The 13,383-nt window shown below is 52.1% G+C and overlaps 6 protein-coding genes across 6 annotated transcripts; 3 read left to right on the forward strand and 3 right to left on the reverse strand.

Moving 5' to 3' along the window:
• Positions 1-1,442: 1,442 nt before the first annotated feature.
• ASPGLDRAFT_22636 (bZIP transcription factor) lies at positions 1,443-3,367 on the forward strand (the record flags this gene model as incomplete). Its single annotated transcript, XM_022543201.1, has 2 exons — positions 1,443-2,472; positions 2,526-3,367. 2 exons carry the CDS (start codon positions 1,443-1,445, stop codon positions 3,365-3,367), a joined length of 1,872 nt encoding a protein of 623 aa, XP_022404507.1.
• Positions 3,368-4,254: 887 nt separating this feature from the next.
• On the forward strand, positions 4,255-7,401 carry ASPGLDRAFT_118193 (ribonuclease Z; the record flags this gene model as incomplete). Its single annotated transcript, XM_022539941.1, has 1 exon — positions 4,255-7,401. One exon carries the CDS (start codon positions 4,255-4,257, stop codon positions 7,399-7,401), a length of 3,147 nt encoding a protein of 1,048 aa, XP_022404508.1.
• Positions 7,402-7,635: 234 nt separating this feature from the next.
• ASPGLDRAFT_22638 (putative acid phosphatase) lies at positions 7,636-9,513 on the reverse strand (the record flags this gene model as incomplete). Its single annotated transcript, XM_022543204.1, has 7 exons — positions 7,636-8,540; positions 8,593-8,927; positions 8,984-9,149; positions 9,203-9,218; positions 9,271-9,305; positions 9,355-9,367; positions 9,424-9,513. The coding sequence occupies 7 exons, from the start codon at positions 9,511-9,513 to the stop codon at positions 7,636-7,638; spliced, it is 1,560 nt and encodes a 519-aa protein (XP_022404509.1).
• A 183-nt stretch (positions 9,514-9,696) lies between these two features.
• On the reverse strand, positions 9,697-10,907 carry ASPGLDRAFT_42891 (putative short chain dehydrogenase/reductase). Its single transcript, XM_022545696.1, has one exon. The coding sequence runs from the start codon at positions 10,821-10,823 to the stop codon at positions 9,897-9,899; it is 927 nt and encodes a 308-aa protein (XP_022404510.1). The 5' UTR covers positions 10,824-10,907; the 3' UTR covers positions 9,697-9,896.
• A 213-nt stretch (positions 10,908-11,120) lies between these two features.
• ASPGLDRAFT_998921 (40S ribosomal protein eS25) lies at positions 11,121-11,961 on the forward strand. Its single transcript, XM_022550645.1, has 4 exons — positions 11,121-11,173; positions 11,248-11,275; positions 11,474-11,683; positions 11,751-11,961. Exons 1-4 carry the CDS (start codon positions 11,171-11,173, stop codon positions 11,771-11,773), a joined length of 264 nt encoding a protein of 87 aa, XP_022404511.1. The 5' UTR covers positions 11,121-11,170; the 3' UTR covers positions 11,774-11,961.
• A 188-nt stretch (positions 11,962-12,149) lies between these two features.
• Positions 12,150-12,958, reverse strand: ASPGLDRAFT_117901 (putative heme/steroid binding domain protein; the record flags this gene model as incomplete). Its single annotated transcript, XM_022539913.1, has 2 exons — positions 12,150-12,632; positions 12,698-12,958. 2 exons carry the CDS (start codon positions 12,956-12,958, stop codon positions 12,150-12,152), a joined length of 744 nt encoding a protein of 247 aa, XP_022404512.1.
• Positions 12,959-13,383: the final 425 nt, after the last annotated feature.

The raw sequence follows: 13,383 nt of genomic DNA on the forward strand, positions 1-13,383 counted from the left end.
GGACGGGTTTGGTTAGGGACCGAGTGTGGGTGGGAGGAGTCGGTGGGAGGCGTTCTAGAAAGACAAACAGGAAAAGGTTTGGGGATGGGAGGGAATTGGTTGCCTTCTGATTTGAAGATGATGCACTCTGTGCTGTACAACAAATATGTGCATAGTACAGGATGAATACGGGGTATGTTCGAGATTGACTACCCGCATCAACTTGAGGACCAATCTCAGATTGATTCATTAAAGACAAATTCACGGGAGACGGACAGCATCCGGGAGTCTGGTCCAAGTCCTATTAATTGGCCCATTAACTTTCCCTAGGGCTCTTCAGGGCAATCCAATCGGATGGCTGCACTCCACGTCCACTATACTGCTGAGGGTTTAGGGGGTTCTAGAGCCTATTGAGTGGTCCGATTTCGTTTCAGTAGCCTTCCCGAGCGAGAATATTTTGTATTTGGCCTGAAACGAACAAGTGTGCAAGTGTGTGGGAGGCGAAAAAGAAAGTCAATGGGAGGGAGGGGGGAGCGCTTGAGCCTGGCAAATGAGATGGGATGGATGGGACAGGGAATAATGATCCTTTAGTGTAATAGTACTACGTACTACCCACTACTGGCGACTAGATGGGGAGTACTATGTGCGGAGTAGGACACTATGACAGGGCATCATTGTGATATGACCTGCTTCAGATGGTGTCTTCTGTGCTTCTTGTCTATCACAAACAGATGTTAGACAGACGTTGGATCTCCGTGAAGATCGGTAGCACAGTGTAAATAGTGTCCTCAGGCTCCAACAATCTCCAAACGGAAAGAATGGAGAATGCCTGATGGGGCGCAGGCCAAGCCTATTTCCGAGCCTGCCAATCATAGAATACATACAAGCGGGGCTCTTCTGAGTCAGCAGAGGACGCGCAAGCACACTAACCGAAAACGGACTGGTTTCTATTCCTGGGTAACTGCGCAGTTGGTTTGTGTGGTGTTCCGTATGGGGGGTCGCAGAGTCGCCTCTCTTCTCTTCCTTTCTTCCTTTTCCTTGTTTTTCCTGTTTACTCCCAGTTTTCATTAGATTCTTTATCGTGCTCATAGCCACACCAATATTGCAATCATTGAAACCACTGTTGATCTCGCTTCTATACTATCAGACAATAAGTGGTCGCTTAATCACTTCTAGTCTCGTTGTTATTTCCATACTGGGCTATTTTTGATCTCCCCCCCCCCTCTGATCCTTTCCGATCTCGGTTTTGGTCTGTTGCCAGTCCCAAATTAACCCCTTGAGAGACCCGACCAAACCATCCTCCCTTTCATCAGTCTCTCGCTTCCACTACTCTCTCTCTCTTCTTTCTTCAGATCCAACCTTGACGTTTTTTTTGTTTCTTGAGCGATATTATCCACTTTCGTTTGCTTTTGTTAAATCCTCGTCTATTCTGAAAAAAAGAGAATTACCACATAATCATCACCATGGCTACACTGGCCGAACACCCGACCGTCGCCCCGTCGTCGACGACTTGCTACGACCCTGACATCGACTCCTTCCTCAACCTCGACCAGATCACCTACACCACCGAAGCTCCCAGGCCAAAGGCTTCGCTACCAAGTCAACCCGCCGTTCCAAGCACAGATTTCGCTGCTGGTGATGTTCGCAGTGCCGGCTTCGCTTCGAATGGTCAAACACCGATCGCCTTCCAGGCCCCGAGCCACCAGTATGACGAACACAAGCAGCAGACTGGTCTTCCTCCGGGCGCTCTGGCTCATGCGATGTCCTTCAACCATGCTAACAACATGGGCTATGGTGGTGCCAGCCCCGGGTTTGCCATGGGAGGGGACATGTACCCCCAGATGAAGCGCGAGGATCCTCTTGACTTCAACGCCATCCCCGCCCGTAACCCAGCTGAGATGGACATGGAGGGCGACAACATCAGCTCAGCTCCTGGTTATTTCTTCTCGCCAAACCCCAACAAGGCCCAGTTTGTCGACCCTAATGCTCTGGCTTCCCAGGAGGCTGTTCCCGCTGGACACTCGACCCAGGTCGGTCGTATGTACCCCGGTATGCACCAGCAGCAAGCAGCCATGGCCAAGGCCGCTCAGCAACAGAGGCAGCATGAGATGCTTCGCCAGCAGCAGCAACAACAACAACAACAACAACAGCAGCAGCAACAGCAACAGCAACAACTCCAGCAGCGTCGCATGGAGGAGCAGGCCCAGCAAAGCAACGCCTCTCAGCCCCATGCTCAGCGGAATTCCGACCCTGTTGTCGAAGAGCGCATCTCTCGCCTTCTCCAGCAGATCAGACAGAGCTCGATGAGTTCGCCTTCCGACTCGCCCAGTCCTTCCCTTCTGCCCCAGATGGCCAAGGCCAAGAAGGAGGAGCAGGATATGGATGAGGACGAGAGACTCCTTGCTAGCGAAGAGGGCAAGAAGCTCAGCAGCAAGGAGCGCCGTCAGCTCCGTAACAAGGTTTCTGCTCGTGCTTTCCGCTCTCGCCGAAAGGGTATGATTTAACATCCTCTGAATTAGAAGACCTGGTTAAACTAACTTGAATAGAATACATCGGCCAGCTTGAAAACGAAATTGCCTCGCGCACCAACGAATCCCACGAACTTCGCATCCAGAACCGCGCTCTTTACGAGGAGAACGCCCGCCTGACCGACCTTGCTCACATGCTTTTGTCGTCGCCTCAGTTCTCGAACTTCATGGAAGAAATGAACGTCACCGGTCTGCCTCAGCTCCAGACCACCTCCAAGCAACAGCCTCAGCAGTCGCAGCAGCAGCCTCAACAGCAGCAGCAGCAGCAGCCGGCACAGCCCTCGCAGCCGCCTATGCAGGCCAACATCCCCGAGGCCACCCAGAACCAAGCTCCCCAAGATTTCCAGATGCAGCAGAACATGGTCATGGTTCCCAATCAGGGAATGGACATGACTGGCATGGGTCTGAATGGCGGATGGAACTCTGGAATTGACATCAACTACGCAAACACCCCCGTCTTTGCCGTCATGGGAGTGCCCGAGGGTCCTGCTCTTGATGCCGAAGTTCTTTCCGGAAAGTCGTCCAGCTTTGGTAGCATCCTCCCGGAGTCTACGAAGCAGGAAGCCCCTGTCCTTGAGCGTGCACCGCAGGTTGAGGAGCCCAAGGAAGTGACTGGTGTTGTGAACCCTGACGTTGAGATTGACGAGTCGGATCCTGCCTTTGCTCTGTTTGTCGACTCCGTCAAGTCGCAAACAAATACTGAGGAGTCGTTCGAGGGTGTCAAATCGGAAAAGGCCCCGGCCTTTGAGCTTGTGGTTGAGAGTGATTCCAAGACTACCGAAGCCCGATTCGCTCAATTATGTCTCAGCATGGAAGCATCTTTCGAACGTGTTTCTATGGTGACTACTCATCTTTCATGATTCCCCACGCCGCGCTTGTTTCGGACCAAATTTTTGTAAATTCGTTTGCTTTCTCTAGAGTCATTCCTTTAGTGTTTAGGTTGCTGAGCACCATTCCAAGGACACTTGGCTTTTCCTTTGTTCATGATTATGTATTTGCCTTAACTGGCTATCCTTCGTGCTTCTTTTTCTTCATTGTTTGCGGGGTTCAATGGGTTTGGTTTGGCTGTAATTTCCGGGGATTTGGATGGCTACATTTGGGAATTTGGGATATTTGCAATTTGACTACATTAGACTGAATTTAAAATTGTCATCAAAATGAGTGCTATTATACCCCTGGTAGTATGACTACTGGTGTCAATGTAGATTAGTCGTACTCCGTACAGTCACCGCGAAAAAGATAACCCGGGCAAAAAAGCAAACTCCGAAGCACCGCAGCGCCTCCCGTATGTCGACGACAGAACAACCCTGTCATTCTTACCTGCAATTGTGATTCACTACGCTCTATGGTGACATGGTGTGCGTCTCGCCTTCCCTCTGCTGTTAAAGCCTCCTTCCCCCCAGCCAAATTGGCTTCTCTCCGTCGAACCGGGAGGCTGTTCTCGCAAGCCTCTCGTGGGTGCTTCTTTCCACAAACGCCTCGCTCCTTCTCTGCAGCTGCCATTCTCTTAGCGAAATCGAAAAATAAAACTACCTTCCGACCATTCGTCTCTGAACCCCAGTGGCCTCGGTTACTGCATTTTGAACGCACACCCGCAATTCCAGACGCATACGTTATTCGAGCGCCCCGCTCCGAGTCTCGACGACTTTTTCGCTCCTCGAACAATAATTATATTATTTACCAGTCTGATTCGTATAAATCGAACGGATTTGATCATAAAAGACCATCGCCACTTGGAATTGCGCCAATGAAGTTTTACTACCAGGTCCTCACGACGCCGACGGGCGATACCCCCGGCACGACACTGCTGCTGCATTTCCCGGATAAGCGGTACTTCTTCGGACATCTATCGGAAGGTACGCAGCGGGCGTGTACGGAGCGTGGCGTCAAACTCACCTACCTAACCGATGCATTCCTGACCGGCCGTACGGAATGGGCGAACAACGGCGGTTTAATCGGCACAATCCTGACCCAGGCAGACGGCCTTATCAACTCGAATCTGGCGCTGGAGACCGCCGCGCAGGCGAAAGGGTTGACGGCTGAGCAGACGAAGCATGGTGTTCCATATGCGGAGAAGGATGGACAGGTTGTGGCGCAGAGGGGCAGTTTGACGATTCATGGCGGACGGAATATCACGCATAGTCTGGCGACTGCTAGGCGGTTTGTGTTCCGGAAGGGGATGCCGGTTTTTATGAGGGAGTATGATTCGGAGACGTTGGGGAAGAGGAAGCCTGTGGCGAACGGGGATGCGTTTGAAGAACCGTCGTGGTTTGATAATAACATTAAGGTGTGGGCTATGCCTGTTAGTTCTTCGCCGTCGTGGCAGGATGGTTGTGAGACTTTGCAGAGTGGTCAGCAGAGTCCTAGGAAGAGGAGCCTGGATGAGTTTCAGGAGAAAGAGGATGGCGTTGATATGCGTGACCGGCGGCTCAGGGAGCAGATCATGAGGCAGTCTGTTGTCACTGATATGTTCAACTCGTCGTGGAGGATGGATGCGCTCATTGAGACCCCTCTGGCCGAGGTGAAGATGCCTGCGTCCATGTTCATTCGCAATCCCGAGACCAAGCAACTCGAGCAGTATATGGGTCCTGCTCCGGGAAGTGACCAGCCACTCCCCAACATCAAGGTTCTCGTACGCCAACCTTGGCCGGGCGCGACAGTTGAGAAACTACCCCCGACTACCTGGTGCGACGAGGCTCTTTCGTACGTCGTGCGGAATCACGATGTCCGTGGCAAGTTCGACCCTAAGAAAGCCGAAGCGCTGAAGATCCGCAAAGGTCCCGATTATGCTCGTCTGACCAAGGGCGAAAGCGTCGTATCTATGGGTGGAAAGACCGTCACACCGGAGATGGTTCTGGGACCCCCGCGACCTGGCAAGGGGTTGGCAATCATTGACTTGCCATCGGTGGAATATGTCGAGAACCTGGTTAACCGCCCAGAGTGGAATTCGCCAGCTGTGACGACAGATCTGGAGGCTTTCCTTTGGATCCTGGGACCTGGTGTGGGCGATCATCCCAAGCTGCGTGAGTTTGTTGAGAAGAGGCCAAACGCCAAGCACATCGTCTCCAGTACGGATTACTGCCCGAACTACCTTGCCCTGCCTAGTGTTGCGGGATCGTCGATCCGTCTGGCTCGCTTGAAGGGTGATAGTTATTCGATTCCTTTCCATGATAACGTGACGCTTCCGCAGCCAGGAACACCAACACATGGATCGGAGGTTACGAAGCAGGGCATTCAGTCCTCGCCGTTCGAACCATCAGAGCCGGGTCTCGTTATTGGCATGGAACCCAAGTTCGAAGTTAATCGTTCCGAGGTCATGCAAAGACTCAACCCAGCGGAAGTGGTAGATAAAATTCCCCGTGCGGTCGAGAAACGAGTCGACACGATCCGCAAGCGCATGAAGAAGCAGGAATTCCTGAATAAGTTGGAGAATGTCCGGAAAGATCTCCCTGGACAGGATGTGGAGATTATCGCGTTGGGAACTGGTTCTTCCGCACCATCAAAATACCGCAACGTCTCTGCTACGCTACTCAAGGTTCCTGGATACGGTTATTACATGCTGGACTGTGGTGAGAACACTCTTGGACAGCTGAAGCGTGTTTATAACCCTGAGGAATTGCGGGAGGTGCTGCGCAACTTGCGCATGATCTGGATTTCCCACCTTCACGCCGATCATCACTTGGGTACTGCGTCTCTCATCAAGGCTTGGTACAAAGAGAACTACCCCGAAGGCGTACCCTCACAGGGACAATACATCGAAGACGATGTCAGCAAGATCCTGGAGGAAAAGCGCCTATTCGTTCTATCCGAGGAAAGCATGATTAGCTGGCTGGAAGAATACGCAGCTGTTGAAGACTACGGATTTTCGAAGACAGTTCCTCTCTCAGCATATCCATACATGGACGGAAACAAGCGTATACTCACTAGCTTCGTCTACCGCCATACTCGCGCCGATGGCAGCTACCCTGGCCAGATACGGGATGTTGGCAAACCTTCAAACACCCTTCTCCGCTTCGACAACGACAATTCCCCCCTTACAGCTCAACTCCGCGCCGCGACGGGTCTTCAAGACTTCCGCACCACGAGAGTATCCCACTGCCGCGGCGCAATGGCTGCCTCGCTTATTTTCCCGGATGGCTTCCAAGTCTCGTTCTCGGGTGACTGTCGACCATCGCAATCATTCGCCGAGATTGGAAAGGGCTCTACAGTCCTCATCCACGAAGCCACTTTCCAAGATGACATGTACCAATCCGCCATGGCGAAGCGCCACTCGACCACCTCCGAAGCCCTCGAAGTTGGCCGCCGCATGGAGGCACGGACTATCCTGCTTACGCACTTCAGCCAACGATACCAGAAGGTTGCCTATGTGGACCAGAAAACAGGCACCGTCAAGCACGAAGAAGCCCAAGATACCCCCGCCGACGCAGATGCAGGCGAAGAACCCGAAACCCTACAAGACGACACTTCATCCACAGTTCCTAAATCCTTCAAGGATGTCATCACCCTCCGCCGTCCCAACCAGCATACCTCGCCCTCCACCCGTTCATCAGTCCTAGACCGCACACCTACAACAGCCGTGTTTGATTACATGCGCGTGCGTGTGGGTGATATTCCCATCGCTCAAGCCTACGCCCCCGCGCTTGAGAAATTGTTTGATATCCTTGAGCGCGCGTCTACTGAGGAGGCGAACCAAGCAAAGAAAGAGCGGGAGGAACAGAAGCCGATCGATTCGAAGCGTGGGAAGAAGAAGGCTGAACGACAGGCGCTTGCTCAGGGTAAGCAGCTGCCCGTGCAGGAAGTTCCTGCTGTGGATGCGGAGACTGGGCCTAGCGTTTGGAGTGCGGATGAGAGTGAGAGTGGGTGGAGTACTAGTGAGCCGGAGGATGACAAGTGATACAATACATACTTGGGAATGGTATAGCTTATTGCTCTGTATATTATTATGTTCGGTTCGGTTCATGTTTATAGATTGTTTGGGATTGGCTCGGGTTGGGTATGAAAAGAACTTGTCTATGTGTATGTTTATGGAATAAATAGCAAGCATTATTCTATGAGCAAACCAAAACCAAAACCACATAGCTAGGTATCATGTACTATGTACATTTTTCCATCTTTATCAACATTCCGTCTAAGCAAACCGCTTCACCCTCTCGACATCACCCTCCCCATACAGCCCCTCCCCCAAATTCTCCGTACACTCGACCATCCAGTTCTGCGGTGTGAACTTATCAACCATGTCCTTGAACGCGTCCAGCGTACAGAAGGTGTCGTTACCAGGGAGATGGTTCTCTGGCTTCGCAGCGCATCCGGGGATACGCATAGGACGGTCATTGTATCTGACTCGCACGTAGTGCTTTTCTTGCATGGATTTCCTGGCTGTGTCTGGGAGTGTCGATAACGGGGCACGGGACAACGTGGATGGTTTAGCGAGGGAGGGTGTTGAGGCAGAGGAACCGCCTAGCAGGCCGGAGAGAAAACCGGTGGTTTTCTTGGGCGATTGTGCATCCTCGTTGGACTGGGATTGCGGCTCGGTTTCGGTCTTTGTGAAGAGCTCGATGGCAACGGAGGATGTAAACGGTGGCCATCTTCCGTCGAAAGCGTCCAGACTACCCAGGATAGCGGCGAGAGTGGTATCATGGCATCCGCTCATAGCGAATTTAATCGCTTTCCCGTTCTCCGCTGACGATCCCGAAGCAGAAGTCTCGCTCCGCCAGCCCCCATCCACAGCGGTACTAACCATCCGATCAACGACATCGCCCATGAGTCCTCCGATACCGAGACGGCGGTACTCGTTGCTCTCCTGGTATCCAGAGAACCATTCATCGCTGGCGATTCTGTCGGTGATTGCGCGGGCTTTGGCGTCGTAGAATTCGCGGGGGAGTTTTGTGGCGGGGCCGTGGGCATAGGTTGCGTTGATTGTGTCGTTGATACCGGAGAGGCGGGGGTGGGCGTCGACGGCGACGTGGGGGGAGTTGCTGGGCATCCATTTTGACCAGAGGGTGTTGAGGTAGGTCATTTCGTCGGTGTCGTTCCCTTGACTTTGTCAGTATTCGGTTTATTGGAGGGAGGGAGGAGAGGGGCGTACATCGCTTCGCTGCGCGGTCTGCGAAGAGGCGCACGATTTGTCTGAAACGGCGACAGTTGCCTTCATTCGGGAGCAGGGTTTCTTCGGAAATAGAACGTGCTACGATCACTGGGGGAGGGAAGTCGAGGGTACGTGCGTTTCGCGGGTACATGCCAAAGAAGGCTTGTTGGAGGGACTCGAGGGCTCGCGGGAGGGGAGTAGTCCGCAGGTACATATCCTCAGCGTCCGATTTCACCTCGGGCATGAAACCCAGCTGGTCCACGTAAAGACGTCGCAGTCGTTGCCCAAGCGCGAATGTCGTCTCTCGTCCTTTGTCTGTTAACTCGCCGGGTTGGCTATTCCAGTCAGCATCTCCACTTTCCGGGCAAATAGACGAAGGTTAGTGCCGCACCAGATACCCTCGATTTCACCCTGTGCACCCTGCGCAACCACAGCTTCGTCTCTGCCGCCAAAGGTCTCCATTTTCCTTCTCCATGCGAATGAGTCCCATGTCGACATGTCTTGGCTGCTGGATGCCATCTGGATCATTCGGCGCGCTACATTGCAGTATGGCCAGTCTTGATCGGGTCAGTTCACGGATCGTAGGAAGGCTATCATTGGGGAGAGTTACATGCTGCAAGGCCTGTCTGTATACTATTAGTTCTGGGGACCTTTAGATGCGGGGAAAGCAGTACATACATTCTGGAACCGCGCAGAGACAGGCGTCCTTTCACCTAGAGAGAGTCAGTCTTTGCCGATTTACGAGGGCTTCGAAATCCGCACCATGCCGAAGGAACTGTCCGTATGTCAGTTAACTCAAACCTCCGATAAGTCGCGGCATCATCAACATACCACCTGGACCAATTCAAGCTTCAGATCTTTAGGATAGAGCCGGTCAAGCTCATCCTGGGAGTAAGCCTCACGAGGAACTAGGCTCGTCATTGGAATGACTCTTCTTGTGTTGCCTTTAATCAGAGCAGTGCCAACTGTTATGACTGTCAACAGAGACGGATCTGCTGGATGACGCCAGAAGGCGGTGGGCGGAGGGGCGGCCAATCAGCGGCGTGCCTGAGGTCACCTGTCAATCTATACAACTAAGAGATTGGGGGAGAAACGGAATGAACGGTGGAAAAGAGATATTGGTTCAATGTACAGAGTATGCTATGTATAAACAGAAAATTGGGTCACATTTGTGAGTACTATTTATGTACGTGCATACACATGCAAGGTACTGTATATACTTCGAAAGCCTCGGGTATCGGATATCATATGCAAACAATTCGACCAAGACAGTGGGAGTACTGTTATATAGAGTGGCATGCGCACTAGTTCCGCTTCGCTTGCCTCTCTTCAGCTTGCCTCTTCAGAGAATCCATGGTGTTCGCCAACATCTTGACCATGAAAGGTCTGGGGATGAAATCAAGACTGAGGCCCGCAATCGCATGACCCCAGTATCCAAAGATCAGCGGAAGGCCACATCCAACACGATCCAATGAAGCGGCAGCCATGGTCCGTGAGTCAGGGACCATTAAGCCCACATCGACGTCGTTGCTCTGGCTCCGCACACTTCCCACTCGAATTGCGAGTACCTCCACGTCTTGTCCGCGCGCCTTCACCTCTGCGTCGAGGGCTCTGCTGAACGAATCGACGAATCCCTTCGTCGCGCTATACACGGGGACAAATGGCATGCCGTAAGCCGCAATCGAAGAGACGTTGAGGACTAGGCTGGGACCGTTCTTCTCGAGGACCGGGAGTAAGACTCGGGTGAGCTGTGCCATGAAAGTGGCATTGGTGTTGATGGTAGTCCGGACATCCTGATACGACAGCTCTGTCAGGCCCCGGTATGACTGATTCTCTCCTCCAACGTTGTTCACCAGGACCGTAAGGTTTGCATCGCCAATCTCGTTGGGAATCAGGTTGACATCCTCGTGGATATTAGCCGCATCGGAAACGATGATCTTATACTTGATGTTCGGGAACTTCGTCTGGAGTTCCTCTTGTCTCCGACTGAGTTTCTCACGGTTCCGGCCGTGCAGGAAGACGTTGAATCCACGCTCGCTGAGCTCTTCAGCAAATCCAAAACCAATCCCATCAGTAGCACCAGTTACGAGAGCACATGCGTCTTTCCCGGTGGGGTTGTAGCGAGGGAGGGAGCTTGGGCGGATGTAGCAGTAGAGATATCGAGCCAGCTGAATCATCCAGTAGCAGGTCGTGGCCACACCAACGTAGCAAAAGGCGTTAGATATAGACATGTTTAACTTCGCTATTATTGACAAATATATGACAGGATTGCAAGGCTGGTGAGATCTTGAATGGAGGTTTACAGTGGTACCCCTGGTGCCAACATATCTTATCACTGACGTCAGATCATGATAGGTAGGTTGGACGTGTTGGTGCCCGACGCATAAGGCATAATGCGCAAATGGTTCACACCGCCTCCGTAGCACCGCTAGCCGAGGTGCGGCCAGTAAGGGCTTAGGGTTCAAAAAGCATGGGCTTAGTCATTCCCCACTCGAATTTCGCACTTGGCTTTGAAACTTCTGGCCGTTGCTGTTGCGCTGCTCTCTTCCGTTGAACAACCAGATCAGACAGAGTCAAAATGGTGAGTGTTTGCGATCCTATCTAAAGGCGAAACGACGTTTTTTATTCTAGAATGGTATTAACACGATAATATAGGCCCCCCAAAAGAAGAAGTGGTCCAAGGGCAAGGGTACGCTATTCCCATGATTCACTCCCTATCCTACCTCGCCTCCCGTTATCGGTCCTGCGAAGATTCTTCATCGAGAACGATGGAAAGATGTTTTATTCTGGATTTTCGAGTTTGGGCGATACACGAGGAGGACGAACGGACGATAAAGAGACAATCGCGCAGAATGAGGCTGACATAGGTTTCGCCGTATAGTTAAGGACAAGGCCCAGCACGCCGTCGTCCTTGAGAAGTCTACCGCTGAGAAGCTCAACAAGGATGTCCAGTCCTACCGTCTCATCACCGTCGCCACCCTTGTCGACCGTCTCAAGATCAACGGTAGCTTGGCCCGCCAGGCTCTGGCTGATCTCGAGGAGAGGGGAGTGATCAAGAAGGTCGTCGGCCACCACGACCTCGGCATCTACAGTACGTTTTTCGCCTTCCGGCATGTGTGCATAGGAGTGGTTGAGGTTCTAACAACGATTTTTTCTAGCCCGCGCCGTCGCCGCCGAGTAAACGTTTTCCTTCCGATAATTTTCTCGCGGTTTCTTGTTTTCCTTTACGAATGATATCTCCATGAAAAGTTCGGGAATTCTGGCTGGGCGAATGATGTATAGTGGTTCGATGATTTTCGGAGTGAACGAATAGTCGCGCTATTGGCCGTGTCAAGTAACGGACTAAACGCAATTCATCCCTTCAATTCATTGTTCTTTCCGTAATAAGACGATTGATTTTATATGGAGCTGGGCTTGGGGATGGACTATTCGCATTCTGTGCGTGAAGTATCATACGGAAACCCTCTACATCGTTCTAGAATCACATCATGAATATCATTCGCAAATTCTAAACATGCAATATACACTCAACGCCAACTCCCTAGACAATATTCTTACTAGTCCACCTTCCTCTCCGGCCTCTGCTGCTGCGCAGCCCGACAAAGCTCCCTCTCAACCTTCGGCTCCTCATCCAACCCAACAACTCGTCCCACCTCAAAATACTTCTTATGATTCCGAAAGAACCCCTCCCAATGCGCCACCTGCTTCCTAACACTCGCCCTCGCCATCCTAACATCCTGCTCGCGCCGGATCTTCCGCTCCCCACTACTCAACCTCCTAACTTCCCCATCATCGATCGGGATAAACATCTCCTCAACCCCGGAGAGATCGTGCGTCAGATCTTCCTGGAAACAGCCCGTCACGAAAGCGCGCGTCGCGTCGCGGCCGGTGAAGAAGTTGTAGTGCCCGCCGGGGCCGTACATCATGCGGTTTGCGGAGACGTCGAAGATGGTGCTGTTGACGGAGAGGTAGACGGGGAGGGAGGGGTCGGAGCCGTTGTAGAGGGTCAGGTCGGAGAGGGTTAGGTGGAGGGGTCCTTTCTATTCGTACTGTTAGCTTGTACTCCCCCAATCGTGAAGGGAGGAAGGAAGGGAGGGAAGCGTACGATATACCGGACCAACACCGGCCACCTCGTAAACCACGGACGATACCCCCAAAGAACAGACTCGGACGAGGTCATGTAGTATGATAATCCGCACGATGCCACCACCAACGTGACCAGCACGCGGATGATATCCAACAGGCTGATGCCGGTGCGCTTGTTGCCATTGCGCTTCTGCTTTTTCAACTTGGTATCGATTGCAGGCTGATTGTCGGGTTCTTTTGACGCGGACGATGCAACTTGTCTCTGGCGAAGGTCTGACATGGTTAATTGGTTTCTCGGAGATTCCTCAGAGATTCATCTGGGTAAAGGTGATGATGTGTTTTGATTTCTGGGAATGCGAAAATTTCCGAGTTCTCCGCCGCTTTGGCCAAGGGTGACACTGGTCGTTTTATATTGATTTGGTTGCTTATCCTTGCTACAGGCACCAATTTTAGAGGATCCGGATTCAGATAGCTATACGTTTACGAGCAGGCGAAACAGATGGTCTGTCCAATGAAAATAACTCAATATCATTTCTATCTAACTACTATTGGTCCGACACGACCAAGCGCAACTCAGGCGCAGAACTGTGTATCCCTTGTAAGAGCTCTCGAGAATCCAGCATTAAGATTTCGTATAGCTCGACAACCCCCAAGACAAAACTGTATGGTATAATCCAGTATAACCATCAATCGACACGCAAGACA

Source organism: Aspergillus glaucus (assembly GCF_001890805.1).
Source record: "Aspergillus glaucus CBS 516.65 unplaced genomic scaffold ASPGLscaffold_3, whole genome shotgun sequence".
Classification (NCBI taxonomy): Eukaryota; Fungi; Ascomycota; class Eurotiomycetes; order Eurotiales; family Aspergillaceae; genus Aspergillus; species Aspergillus glaucus.